General features: G+C 40.7%; 1 protein-coding gene across 3 annotated transcripts in view; it reads right to left on the reverse strand.

The window, feature by feature from the left end:
• LOC108973251 overlaps nucleotides 1-14,766 on the reverse strand; it is a 199,276-nt gene that overhangs the window by 151,201 nt on the left and 33,309 nt on the right. For all 3 annotated transcript variants that reach the window (XM_018940360.1, XM_018940359.1, XM_018940361.1), the window contains exons 3-5: nucleotides 7,689-7,796; nucleotides 5,472-7,536; nucleotides 1,626-1,817 (exon numbers count right to left, since the gene is read on the reverse strand). In XM_018940360.1, the coding sequence (XP_018795905.1) occupies nucleotides 1,626-1,817; nucleotides 5,472-7,050 (1,771 nt within the window). In that variant the 5' untranslated portion in view covers nucleotides 7,051-7,536; nucleotides 7,689-7,796. The remainder of the gene's footprint in view (nucleotides 1-1,625; nucleotides 1,818-5,471; nucleotides 7,537-7,688; nucleotides 7,797-14,766) is intronic.

The raw sequence follows: 14,766 nt of genomic DNA on the forward strand, positions 1-14,766 counted from the left end.
TGCATACAAAATATCAAGGCTTGACTTATTCAGTAAATTTTGAACAAGAAAGCGACTGCATAATGTTTATATACTGGTTTCCATGCCACAAAGGAATTCCGATGAACGAATCAGCTGATGAGATTGCCAAAAATTTCATCGCTCTGGTTACCGAATAAGAACAGGAAATTCGTAGGTCACTAAAAATGATATACAATGAAATTTCCGAAAGGGCTGACGGGCGGATCAGAGACCGCCGGTGAGATGGAACACCTTAAGTACATGCTGGATCGCCAAGATCATTTACAAGAGCCCCGCAGGAATACTCACTTGCTGTTTATTCACGCGGTCTCGAAAAGACTGCGGGCAGCTGTTGACCTCTTGACAGGTTACCACCTAATGACAGCACATGTGAACCGGAGAGATGGCATGCAGAAAGTGCGGTGAAGTTGGCATGAGAGAGACTCTGGAACACCTCCTCTGTCTTTGTTTAGTAACATCTAGAACTCGTCTTAGATATGTATAAGTTTCGGAGTTCAAAGGACTAGACGAAGTACGAAACCTAGACATTAAGCCGCTCTTGAAGTCAATGTCGACGTCCCGAATGACGTATACTTCACCTCAAACTAAACTGAACTTTCATCTGGCATTACTAAGGGCTTAAATTAACCTATTTCAAAACAAAAACTGACTCTGAAATATACAAAACCTCTGCTATGGACGGCAGATAAATTTATATCTGGTATATTCAACAAAACTTATCTCGAGCTCATTTCTTAAGTCTTTCCCAGAAAAGTTTTCAACTCTGACTTCATGTTCATCATTCATACATTTGACTTCTGCTACACTCGTTGCAGAGCTTGCTAATTTCACACACTATTTCTTATGCTCTATATTCTTAGTACCGCTGCTCCCGAAATCCCTCCAATCGTGCATACATTTACAAATTATGTACATATTGCCTATTTACACTCACGGAAGTGGGCAAACATGGAGATCGGCGACCGATTTCTATAATTGACGTGCAAAAGTACAATATCCGCTCGTAAAGCTGTCACTCGCCTCGGGTATTCAGGCAATTTTGAGCTTTGCCACCGCCACCGTCGCGACTGTGGCCACATGGGACTTTAGCAACACAACAGCTTTCTACCGTCGCTTTTGACATGGGCAAAGTGTGGTTGGACGGTTCGGTTTCGGATAGACTACGATGAGATACACACACAGGCACACAGTGAGAACTGCGCATAAATTATCGAAACAAAAATAATAAAAAGACTTGATTATGGAAATTTATTTGCGCGCAGCTTATCTTATCAGAATTCAGTTAATCACAATAGCTGATAGTCATATCGTATATCAAAAACAAAAACTAGTAAAGGAACTGTATTGGGCAAGGCTAAATTCGTCAATATATTGAAAGCATTTCCAGCTTAGGAAAATCCCGGCTGCTTCAGAACGAAACACTCATAGGATGTTAATATAAAAGCTTATCTGGAAGGCTACTCAAATACTGTCTTTTTAAGCCCAGCGACGAACCACTTCGCTCTTGAACCTTTATTTCTCAAAATTCCAACCCAAACATATTTACAGTGAGTTACAAATTGCCTAGATGGATGAAAACCGAAATGCATTTCTGTGTGACTCACCTGTTTTGATTAACTTAAAGTTGACATTATTTTGGGATTTGAAAGCCTCATTCAAACTGCTGTGTCCGTAATCCTTTAGCACCCCATTGTAGGAAGCCATTCCGGCCCGCGGGCCAAGGGAACCACTCCGTGGCCCCCTCCACCCAAAGAATCTACGACTTTTTCGACCACTTGAAGATTTTGTTGAAGAATCTGCTAGCGCCCAGAATCCAGTTGATGTTGAGTACCCCGGAAGAAGTTTGCAGCGAATGCGGTTGAGCGATTTCAGTGTGTAGAGGGAGCGAAAGGAGTAAATAATTTCAATATATTAGTGCGAGAATTGGCGCATCTGAACGTTAAAAAACAAAAACTAAACAAAAACAGAAAATATAATGAAAATAATACTTAAACTAAGAAATTATATTCCAATAAATTGAGCTTATTAAGGAACACACATATAAACGGTGCAACGAAGCTAAAACATGCGCAAAAACTAAAAAACTAAAATCATGCCTTGTGGGATAAAGCAATTTCCATTCGGAAATATTTTAAAGTGATTCTTAGGAGCAGACCTTTATGTATTGATCATTGCTTTAAATTTTTTAGATGACCCCGCTTTTTCTAGTCCAAAACTCGGAGTTTCATTATCTGTTGAACCACCTCGCATATCACAAAGCTATGGTAAAAAAATGTGTGTGATGACTTCCGACATACTGTTGGAGTCATATTTAGAAATATTGAACGCACTTCTTTTTTATTTTATTTATTCGGAGCAAAGCGTGGAGCATGCTGTGATGGCCCGTGTGCCGAAGATAATTGCTACTACTGTCTCGGCCCTTCCTTTCCTTCGAGAGCCTCTCAGGGAGCATTGCGGCACCTCATCAATTATTCATGAATGCCTCAATTGACGTTCTTATGCTTGTTTACAGCTGTCAATCTGAAGCAAACAGCTTGTCGGCCACAGAAGGAAAAAGAGTAGAAAGGAAGAATGTACAAAAACCGAAGCACAGCTAAGCAGACGCTAAGGACAATTATCACGCGCAGAACGGCAACGCCACTCAATGCCGCATCCGACGTTTTAAAGTCTAAATATGTATACAAACAAGCTTACCATGCTCCTTCTAATTTTGTTATGAATTCGTAATGTCGAAGGTAAACAACCGTCCGCAATTTAAATTGCACAAACGCATGCGTTCACTGACATAACTGCCACTGCCACAGCCACGTGGGAATAAGGACGAGTATGAATGAGCTCGCGGCAGCGAGGCGTGTTTGAGGTGCGACTTTTACATTCGTTTCAATACACGAATGAACTGATGAATTTTTAAAATCTGCTATTCCGCCATGGCTTTTCTATGGATTTGCGGGCGAATAAATGACCGAATTTAACCCGTGTTTGGAATTCGTAAAAAGGGTTTCCAAAACTTCAGTGCTATTTGAGCAGCAAATATTTTCCGAAGCCTCGGGATATGCTGCACATAATTGAAAATTCGATACTTTATTTATCAAAATAGAAAACGTCCGATGACCCTCAGCAGTATTATATTTTATGACGTCATAGAACTTTTTAAAAATGCAAAATGCCACAATGTCCGATAAATTGTTGAGCAAAAACAGAAACAACGCTTCCTAATTAATTGCAATTATTGATAATTACCAGCGAAAGCTGTGGGGTTTACGTCAATGAAATGTGAAACTATTATTGTTGTCCTCACGCTACTTGGCTTCTTTCGCGGGGAGCAGCCCGCTGTCAAATACGCTGACATTAATTCGATATTTTTGAATGAATCGCGTTGCACTGTATTTGGGACATGGAATTGTGAATACCAAATTTCTAGGAAAAGATCATGTTCCCACATGAAACAAGTAAGCAAGAGCTGAGCTGGTGTGGAACCGTTGATTGAGTAACCTCACAGCTTTAAAGAATATTAGAAACGACATTTCTGAATAGTCTTTATATACTTACTCTAGAATCAGACAGTTTCGAATATTTCTGTGCGCTTAAAGGAATATCATGAACAATTTTCCCTCAGAGACCAATGGTAGCGTAAAACTACCTCTGCTGCTATAGCCAACCCCTAAGAGGGGTCCATTACAGCTTAACTTCGCCATGGCGGGAGGACGAGCGGGTTATGCAAGAGAACAATTGCAATTCACTTTGCGCCGAAGTTTTCATGCACGGAACAACAGTTAGCTGCAGCAACTGCCTGAGCCATGTGACACGCTCTCAGCGGATGTGTCGGGCAATATTGCCACTAAAGTTGGCGCCCGGGTCGCTCCGCGGCCACGCGCTGCAGTTATGCCGAATAGTTTTGGCTTTATTTTCAACCAACTTGCCATATTCCACTCACACTTTGCTCGGTTAATTTTATTTTATTTTGTTGTATTGTTGTTGCAAGCGCACGCCACGCGCCTCGGGACCAAGTCAGTCGCCGCAGAAAGTCACTTCAATGAAAATTCATTTGCACGAATTCAATTTCTTTTGTTGTTTGTTCCGTTATTATTATTGTTTCTGTTTCTCGTTGTTGCCTGTTGTATTGTCTACATGTTGCATGCGCGTGCCCTGCAACCTCGCTCCCTTTAAGCCGAATTGCAGCCAATGCTTTGCCATGGAAGAGGGTGTCCAAAGGGGGGGCGGCAATGCCCGGAGTCTCGTCACGTACTTTTCGTTGGCCCTCGTGTATATACCGAGCAAAGTGTAAACATTGTGAAAAATGCGCCCATAACATGCCACACAGGTGCAATCACACAGCTGAGGTCGGCGGCAACAACAATAGCAACGCAAATAAAATGTGACAGCGCTTTTGTGGCCCCCAACGGAGCGTAAAGCGGACTGTGTGCATATGTAAGTACATATAATATATGCGTTGGCATTTGTGTTTGACATGTGTGCTTTGTTGTACACAGTCGGCGCGCATTACGAAAAAGCAACAGCAACAATACTAAATAACTCCAACTTGTGTGACGCACGGCATTAATTCTAGAATACAATAGCAATGACATTGGCTCTCAATGACATTTTCTCAAGCCAAGAGAAATTTGTGGACCTGTAACTTGATACTCTTTTAGTAAGAGCTCTAAAATTTTGATAAAAGCAGCTAAAATAAATTTTAGGGAAGTGTGGAGAACTTCTACAAAGTAACTGCATACTAAAGTTTTGGTTCATATTTAGCGATTGGTCACGAAAAACTACACAAAGAGGATTTGGTATTAATTTATAATCCAACTCACCCTCACCCCCCCTCACTTGCTACTTTCGACATAATCTTACAAATGGTTGGGTCGCCTGGCACACAGCTCGAAGAATATTAGCCGTGATCAAACTCAAAAGACATTTGGGCGACAGCTGAGAAAGTCAACAGATGTCTTTGAAGTTTAGGTCTAACCACAAACCACTTCGCAAAATACAAAAACGCACTTTTCTTCCTGACGCAGAGTCATTCTACACCCCTCTTTCATCCCCACTCCCATTAAAAACATTTCAGTGTCTTATCCTTCCATTTTTTGTCAAAGCAATGCATAAGTGGGACGAAAAACAACAACACCAAGCAAAAGGCAAATCAAAGTTAGACTAATTTAGCGGTTAATTAAATAAAGCAACAAAGAGTAACAAATTTTGAGGTTAGGTTCAAGTCGTTCCGAAATTCGTTCAAATCTTTTTGATGCACGCAGTTCATTCTCTTTAACTGTTTCAAACTATTAATTCAGCAATCTCTTTTGATTGACAATGATCTGTCTTTGATTTCAATTTATTTATTTATTTTTATTTTTTATTTTATTTTAGAAAAGCCTCTTGAACTGCAAAACAGTAAATCTTAATATGATTAGTTATTGTAAAAGAATGTGTGTTTTGAGGGCACCTGTCACCTTTCTGGGGCACAACACCACTACTAACGGACGCCGCACGCCTTTCGCGGTTCGGTGACACTGGTTGCTCGGTGGAACGCGATCGCGAGTTCATTGCCGTCTTGCCTTCATTTGGCGTGGGTGCAAACAGACCACCCCCACCACCGCCTCCACCGGCACTCTTTGTGCTACGCCCATCTATTTGCGGTGAATACTGACTGCTGGCACTCGATAGGGAACCGGTAGGAGCCGAGTTCGGCGTCATCGGCTGCAACTTATACTTCGGTTCCCCCGACTCGAAGAACGCATCGAAATTGCGTTGTCGCAAATTTTCGCAATTAAAGACTGGGTTATCGACAAGTAGTTGTAGGTCTTCCTTCAAGCGATTCGATTCGCGCTGATCGGTGGAGGTAGAACGTCCTAGCCTGCCTAAGGGCAGATGTAATTTCGGACGCAAACGAGACGATTTGCTTGGCGTGGGGGACTTAGGCCGCGGTTCAGGTGGCAGATCCATCGGCGACATCGGTCGGCCCCAACCTGGGCCATAAATAATCTGTGTTGGATCGGGCGAAGGCGGTTCGAGAAATACGCTTGGACTACGGTCGCGCGCACTAATCAGCTGTTCACCACCTCCTCCAAGTGATGTGGCGCCTGCATATTCGTCCAATTGTTCCGTCTCATAGCTCAGTTGTGGTGTCGCTCCGCGCTGCGGCGTAAGACCGTGTTGCGGTGTAGCGCCGCGTATAGCTGTACCGCGCTCTAACGTGGGTCTTGGCCCAACTTGTCGGCCCTGCATCGATCGCGAGCTGTCTGTCGCATCGTTCTGCATTTGGCTGGTTGTGGCTGAGTTGTTGGATCGCTTGGAAGTATTGTTGTGCTTCTGAATTTGCAAGTGTCGCAATAACTGTTCCTCCTGCTGATGTTGTTGTTGTAGAAGTAATTGCTGATGCTGGTACTCTTGTTGTTGTTTATGCTGTAGAAGCAGCAGTTGTTGCTGATGTTGCAGTTGCGTCGCTGACGGCGGCGTCTGTTGGTGCGCACTGCGGTTGCTTCTGTTGCTCCGTACACTCGAACGCTTGGAGATGGCTGCGTCCGGTGCAGGCACGGCCGAAGCCGAATGTGTCAGGGACGTGCGCGATGTGCGTGAGTTACGCCGAGTTGGCGTTGGCGGTAGGGAGTTCGAGGCGAGTAGCTGTGAAGTGGTTTGGGCTGGTTGGCTGGGATCGTATGTGAAGGCGGTGGTGAAGACTGGCGCAGCGGCGGAAGCGCCGCTATTCAAGGATCGCGACGCAGATGAGTTATGTGCCGGTGCAGTGGTATTGGCGCTGCTGACGTTACTGCTGTTAACACCTTGACTGGCGGCAGTTCTACTGCTGTTTGTGGCGACCGCGGTAACGGCACTTGAATTAGTTGTTGTTTTGTTTGTATCAGTGGTGGTGGCGATTACCGACGGTAACGGCGGTGACAATGATCTTAGTGGTATTTCAATTGGCACTTCGGGTTCACGCAAACGGTCGAGTGTTGGTCGTGGTGCTAGACGTGGTATGGCGGGACCATATGTCATCAAAATGAGTTCATCAGCTGGAAATATCACAAACATTCCTGGCCGCCCCCATGTGACATGGTGACTCCGCGAATCTCACACACTCTCCGCCTTTACAGTTGCGATTGAGGAGCTGCTGCTTATAGCTGGACCGGCGAGAGCTTAAGGGAACACTTTGGGTAGATTTAGTTGAAGATTTTTGTCTTTTATATGCTCGATGGGATGTTTTGGTGGATATTTTTTAATGTATGTATACTAAGTATAGTTATCACTTTGCTCTTACGTGCTCGGGTTATTAAAGCCTATTTCCTTTATCTATTAGTTATATACTTTCGTATTCTTATAGTTATATTTTATTTTAAAAGTATTTTTCGTATTGATTATTTACTTATGTAGATTCTTTTAATATTAAATTACTTAAAGTAGTTATGTATTATTGTTGTTCTGGTCTTCGGTGTTGCTTTGCTTGTCTTTTTTCGTTTTGGTTTTTGCTCTCAAAAACCGCTAAACTCAAAATTTGTTGTTTGAAATTTCAACTAAAGACTTTTTCAAATAAAAAAATCAGATAAATCACAACATCTATAAAAGTATACATATATATATGAAGACGGTGTAAAGAAAAAATGTGAATCCACATTCACTTAGCAATATGTGTAGATATGTGTCTGCAACAATCTCACTTAAGCTTAACGTACGTCTTTAACTCAGGGAAAGCAAATATCACAAACAAAACTGATACATCCCGCGCTATCCGTCGTTCAAAGGTGGCGTCGTCATTTAGAGCGTGGCATATTGATCGATATCTGAAAGAAAAAAATACTGAGAATTATCTGATTTCCTTTTTGCAGAATAAAAAAAATTATTTAGCTTAATCATCTCAATTATAATTATTTATTAATTTCAACAGTTTAGTTAAAAAATTCATAGTTAGAAATAAGAAAATATTTAATTAATTGGTAAATAGTTAGGCTTTTGGTTGTGAGATATTTATTCCTGAAGCGAAAGTGAGAGATTCAACAGATTTGCCAGGGCTTAAATAAGACAAGACATGGTAACGAGAATCGTCATGAAACATACGCTGGCGCTTAGCTTCGCATTAGAGCACATTTCCGCTGGTAATTTCAGCGTGTTTCATGAGATGGCCGCCAATTTGTAACGGTGTGTGCGTGTCGACTGAGAATTTGCAGTATTTGCCGGCACTACGGCAATGTGGCTTTTGCTGGATGATGATCCCCCAGTTCCAAGCCAGCCAATAACCGAGACAACAAAGTGTAACGAAAGCAAAACCAAAGCATAAAACTTTTGTGAATCCATTTAGGCGTCGCGCATAATTTGCTCAACTTTTATGTATCTCATTCCTGGCAGCAAATTTCATTCCGGTACTTGCCACATACAGTATATGGTCACCATAATAGCAATGGCGCATTGTTATCTAGTTTTCTTTTTTATTAGTGGGTTAATTGAAATGTCCTCGGCATGGCGCTACAAGATTTTAATCCTTATAATTTAGTTAATCTTAATCCTCCAAAGTCGCGTATATAGACTTGTCAGCTGTCGGATGATTAGTTTGCAAATGTGAAAAAAAAAATTCGATAAAAAGGAAGTTCACAAATGAGAAAGTATTGAAAGAAAAGAATACAGTTGAGGCATTAACTTGATTTGATGACGATATTTCGGTCACTGTCACAGGAAAATCAACCATCAAGAGGCGTTGTGAAGATGTTCAAGCGTAATAAACCCGAGTTTTTGCGTCGATATGTGACAATGAATGACATTAATCTATAATTTCCCTCCGAAGTCCACTTGATAATCATCTTGACCGCACACGATGAACCCGCTCCAAAGCGGGGAAAAACGCAACAGTCGGCTGACAAGATTATGGTGTTTGTATTTGCATGGAATAATCTTTACTGACTACATACCTTAAGAAAGGAAGGAACATCAACAGCGACTACTACATAGCGCAATAGACTACATAGAAAGTGCTGTTTCACTAAGGCAAAGCACCGTGTCATAAATCAGCTAAAAAGATGGCAAAAATCCATGAGTCAGGCTTCGAATTGCTTCCGAAATCACTATATTCTTCAAATCTAGTCCCCAGCGACAATTTTCACTTCTCAGGACAATTCATACAACACAACTGGTATCGAAACATTTGGAGGCTAAATTAAACTTGCAGGGAACTATGCTGAATAACAAGCGAATTTTGTCAAAAAATGTGTTTTGCTATGGTGGACTGGGGACTTTTCAATTTTTACTTATTTATTATACATCGGACCACTATAGCACCTAGCTGCCATAAAAATTGGACCATCTTTAATACGTGTTTTTTTTTTCATTTAACGAGATATCAAGATGGCAATTGTTTAGATTGAGCTACTATAGCATACAGTGGCCGTGCAAATTTACCGATCCGGATCAAATACTTGTAAGGAGCCTTTTGTATTTGGGAAAGGTATTATAGTTTCAATGCAACCGAAGCAAACCTCTGTTTGTTTTCATCTAAATTATATCCTTTCTATATTCTTTACCTTGAAGACAAGTTAAATTGCACATAAACACTGGACTCTCAAATCAATGTGAACTTTCCCAACTAAACAATAAAAACCATTTTTGAACTTAGCGTAAGCCACCATCATTTAGGTAAGGGCTCAATTTCCTTCAACTTCTGCTAGAGTAATCCAATTATATGGAGAGATACTGTGGAATAACCTGTGCGTCGGCTTTCTTTTGCTGTTTCTGTACTTGCCTTTCGTAATTTCGCCTTCACCTTTTTGTGGGTTATTTGCAATAACGGTAACTTTTACCGCAAGTTTTATTAAGTACAAAATTTCATTACATTAAAGCATTACACACTACACCTACGCACATCTATTGGCACACACACACATATCTATGTACATAGTACCTTTATTAAAGACTTTTTGGACGTCGACTGGATAACTGGCTGCTCTTCGTGCGCAAATTTCACTTTTTCTTAATTTACTTTCGTTTTTTGCAGACCGTGCTACTGCCACTTCTCGCTTGCTTTCTGTCCGTCATATAACTTTTTAACACAAAAGTGCTTCAACGACTAAAGCGTATCCAACATTTGTTCATTTAAGCATAGGTTAGTTCAAAAACTTTTTCTTGTGACCAAATGTGTGCAACAAGCACTTTAAATCCAGGAATGTTGGTCTTATTAGTCCTTAAATGAGAAGTTAGTGAGAATAGCAAGAGCTATTATATTGAGGTATATATCTGGAGTGAAGAAACCTGAGTAGCTACTGCTTCGAAGAATTAAATTGCTTTAAACTTGTATTTTCTCTTAACTTTAATTAAATATATATTCAATAAGCTTCTGTACCACCCGTCACCCAACCAAGTACATGGCCCAAGCTTTGCGAAATTATAACAAAGTCTGGACAAATTGTACTGCAAATAAAATTAGTCTTCAATTTCCCAAATACTTTAAGGAGGACATTCACCGGAATAGCCCTTTCATCTGGACCAATCGGCTGCGATGTCTTGTCGGACCCGATGGACGCTTAGTTTGAGTCTCTTGAGGACTTCCACAAAAAACTTGGTGTTGGCGGTATGTCCAGGAGGAACAAATTCATGGTGGATGATGCCTTTAATGTTAAAAAAGACAATGAGCATCGTTTTCACTTTGGATTTGATGATTAATCAGCAAAATCTTTCCTCCAAAAAGGTCTGGTGCCACCGAAACACACCACCATCATATCAAATATTTCTGTCGCAGATTTACCGATTTTTACACAGAATTTAATCGCGTACCTCTGCTCTAACGAACGCAGCATTTTCGGCGTGTACCACTCACAGAAACACGTCGCGCGAAAATATTTGTCTTGACTCTTCAGGTGCTGGGAGACAACTAACCAGCCGCTCGTTCGTTAGCTTGGAACGCCATCTACCAAATTAAGTCAGTGCGTGCACGCACCAAAGTACAAATACTACTTTCCGAACAAACCCGATAGCCAAGAAATCTAATTGCGATTTAATTCCAGACCGCTTTTATTACAACAACTACGAAGGTAATTATCGCAGGCTATAAGATTTCTCTTCTGTTATAATCCTTGAATTCCGAAGCTTTGAAGCCTCGCGAAAACCAGCCAGTAATCTACACCTGCGCCATTCAGAGTACACTTCAGCCGAATTAGCAATTCTCGAAAATGGCATTTTAATTGCGCAAAGTGTGTTCAATTTGATGTTTATGGGAGTGGTTGCAATAGTAAGCTCATTCCCAGCGCAAATGAGGACTTGAAATTTCAACTCACTTTCAAATTGAAACGAAATTTTATAAATGACTATCAAATTGGGTAGCTTCAGCATATCCATGTCATTCTAGGTACCCTGCGCCCACTTGCACTCCCCTCTTCAAATACCTCAAGCGTTTACACACTACCACTTACCTAAAAAGAGAAATCAAATATTTATCTTATGCAAACTACATTCAGTGAGCTCACATACAAGCCCACTCCCAATGGAGAGACTTTCTGAACTGCCTTTCTACTGCCACATTTTAGTTTCGCTTTATTGATATCTTCTAGTTGCGCAATTTCAGCGCTGGAAAACATTTCAAAATTGTTTGCACAATATTATGCATGTAAATGTTTGTATCTTTTATGCGATATTTCTCTCAAGTCCAAACTACTTCCAGAGACAAGGATATGGAGCAAATTGTTATTTGCTTTGCAATCATAATTGAAAGCTCTTATGAAGGCAAACGTACGAAGCTCATGTTGCGGACAGAAAAAGGTACGCTCTAGCTCTCCGGCCAGTTCGACATGTGAGTGGCATGAGAACCCAGTCGTCGTCAGTGCCATTTTACATTTAAGGTGAAGTCGAACAATACAAGTTTTATTAAAAACCAAGCTATAAATAAAATCATTCAAATTACTTCAATGTTAGCCCCCAGTTTTTAATCTATTAAGTGAAGTTTTTGAGTTAGGTGGTGGTGGTGGAGGTGGTGGTACATAATATGCATTGTATCTATGCTTGAATGAATATTTGGTATTCAGAATTCGTTATTGTACCCTAATACAGTCAAAGCAAATTTCGAGAGCAATTTACCACTGGGCTAACTTGTGGGTTAATCAGTAAAACGCACAGGTAAACTAGAACTTTCATGTCCGGAAATGAGAGCTTTTCCATCTCCTCGGCAGCCTTTTCACTTGTTTACGCAAGCAATCATAGCAGGCGGGTCCCTCGTACGCCCCTGCAAACCTTATCCGGGCGGTGATGTTAGACCATATTTGTTTGCGAAATATTTGGCTGGCCTGAAAAGCCAATAATGTGGACAAGAAGGTAGGCGTTTGCCTTTATTGAAGAAGTTTGTTAGAACTGCAAACTGTCTCATATATGTGACAAGTAAGGCGTGTGAGTGTTTATGTGCATTGTTATAGACATTCTTTCAGTTCGTTGAACACAGTGTTCTTATATTCAAAGAGTAGCCAGGAAATTATAACAACGACGTACTTACAGACCCCAAAGCTCTCATGTCAGGTTCCCAAACTTTGTGTGTTTATGTTAATATCATTGACGGTAATAAACGGTCATTGTAGTCCGCTTAATTTCATTGGCAAACAGCAATTCGTGACATCAGGTGCAATATACATAAACAATTTGAATAAAACAAAACGTCTGTCGACGTTCACTCACTTCGAATTTCTTTCATTCTCTTTGCAAGAGATAGAGGATAAATATAAGTTGCTCCGTAGAGCTAATACCAACCCACCAAGGCCCCAAGCAATGGTCGTTTCCATTGCTGATTCGGTGCAACCACTCTGACTCAAGACCTCAAGACCAGCTAGATAATATCTATTGCGGGAAAACTATTTCACCCTATTATTAATATTCCAGAACCCTAAAAAGTAGGGAATTTAATTAGACTGCGAGAATAAATTTAGATTAAACATATCTAAACACAAAGAAATTGATTCACTGAACTACATCAATGTCACCGTATATTTCGTACAGCTCAAAAGGACCATAAATCTTACGTAAAACCTTTTTTTCGAACAATACTAAGACCGACTTATCCATTGAGGCCAATGGTATCAATATTATCGGCCCACGCCAACAGCTGTAAACTCTTATAGAAGATTCTTAGAATGCTCTGAAGCTCGTATTATTTTCTCAAACAAAAGATTGAAGAAGTCGCGTGATAGGATGTACCTTTGTACCCATTTGGTATCGAACGGCTAGGAGAGGTCCGTTCCGACCTTAACGGAGCTGTTGATGTTTCTCAATGTCAGGTTACACAGCCGTAATAGCTTTGCGGTGATACCAAGGTCAGACCTAGCGGCATAAAAGCAGTTCCTTTCGTGCTGTCAAAGGCGGCTCTAAAATCTGCAAAAAGGTGGTCTGTTAATATTGCTTTCACAAGTATTTTCTAAGGATTAGCGCGTGGTGAAATCTAGCCGACAGTAGATTTTCCAGGTCTCCGAAGACAGCTAATTACCTTGATGAGTTTTCTTGTGTTGGATTCTAGTACTACAGACGACCATATTTGAAGCCCCTGCAAAGTCGATAAGTCTCAACCCATTTGGAGAGGTTCCCCCATGGAAGCTGAATTTTGGAGCAGGGCAGGGCAGGAATCCGGGGGCAGTTGTCATAAGTGCACTCCAGCTACTCATAAAAGGCATATTTGGTCATATCGTCCTTCTTTTCTGTTAAAATTCGCTTATTCACTAGTAGGTGAGAGTGTGTTTGTGGCAGTGGTTCATGCCCGACGGATAAGAAAACAGGAAATGGCTGCAGTCATGCCAACATTCCTACCGTCAAAGGTATCCAACAACGGTAAGTGCCCATACCATAATGGGACAAAATCCACAACTGCAACAATAGCAACTAAACATGCTCATATTTGCAAAAGGTAAATATTTTCGCAGTAGTTGGAGAGTTTTTACTCGCTCCTTTGAAATTGGCGGGCTTCGCCGTGGCCTTAGCAAGCGCGCTTTTCACGGTACTTACCTAAACGAAGAAATAACAAAGTGGAAACAATATGTGCGAATATGAGAACGTGTGTTCCGCCGGTCCTCTTAAATAATTGAGCACTTGTACTTTGTATTTATTTCGGCGACCAACTACAGCTTTAGTTTCGATTAGCAAGTAAGAAATATTTGGAGGGATAAATATATAAAGTATTATTTTATAAAATAAAAATAACATGTGAAATTTTATACTCAAATTTTACTTGATTTTAATACCCGAAGAATACCTAAGCTTATGGTAGTTGGTAGTCTTTTGTAAATAAATTTTGCTCTTCTTTATCTCGTCAATAGTGCTCGACTTTATTTTGCCTCCTTTCATTCAGCGAAATAAGGAGGGGGTAGGAGATTGCAAAGTTCATTACCGGCTAAATTGGAATATAAACTTTGGAAATTTACCTTCCATTCATGCATATAAATAGTGGGATTAGTTCACTTTTGTCCCGTCATTTACACATTTCAGTTATCAATTTACCTATGACCTGAATGTTTCATCGAAATGCTATAATGCCCTCCAGCAAGTATTCCCACCAATGAAGATAAGCTTAGAAGATAATTAAAACGTCATTAGAGAAACCACACCCGAAGAGCGAACAAGTAAAACGCAAGTCAAAAAGAGTTCTTAGCAAGAAAAACACTTGAGGACAAGCTAACTTGAAACACTGTACAAAACGTTGTCCAAAGAGGATGAAAACTAACCGAAAAAACAATTTTGAGAAAATAACTTAGAAAAAGACGAGTGGCTCATGTCAATCGCAATGAAACTTTAGAGTAGAGTTTG

This window comes from Bactrocera latifrons, unplaced genomic scaffold (genome assembly GCF_001853355.1).
Source record: "Bactrocera latifrons isolate USDA-ARS-PBARC rearing strain unplaced genomic scaffold, ASM185335v1 scaffold_47, whole genome shotgun sequence".
In the NCBI taxonomy this organism is placed as follows: domain Eukaryota; kingdom Metazoa; phylum Arthropoda; class Insecta; order Diptera; family Tephritidae; genus Bactrocera; species Bactrocera latifrons.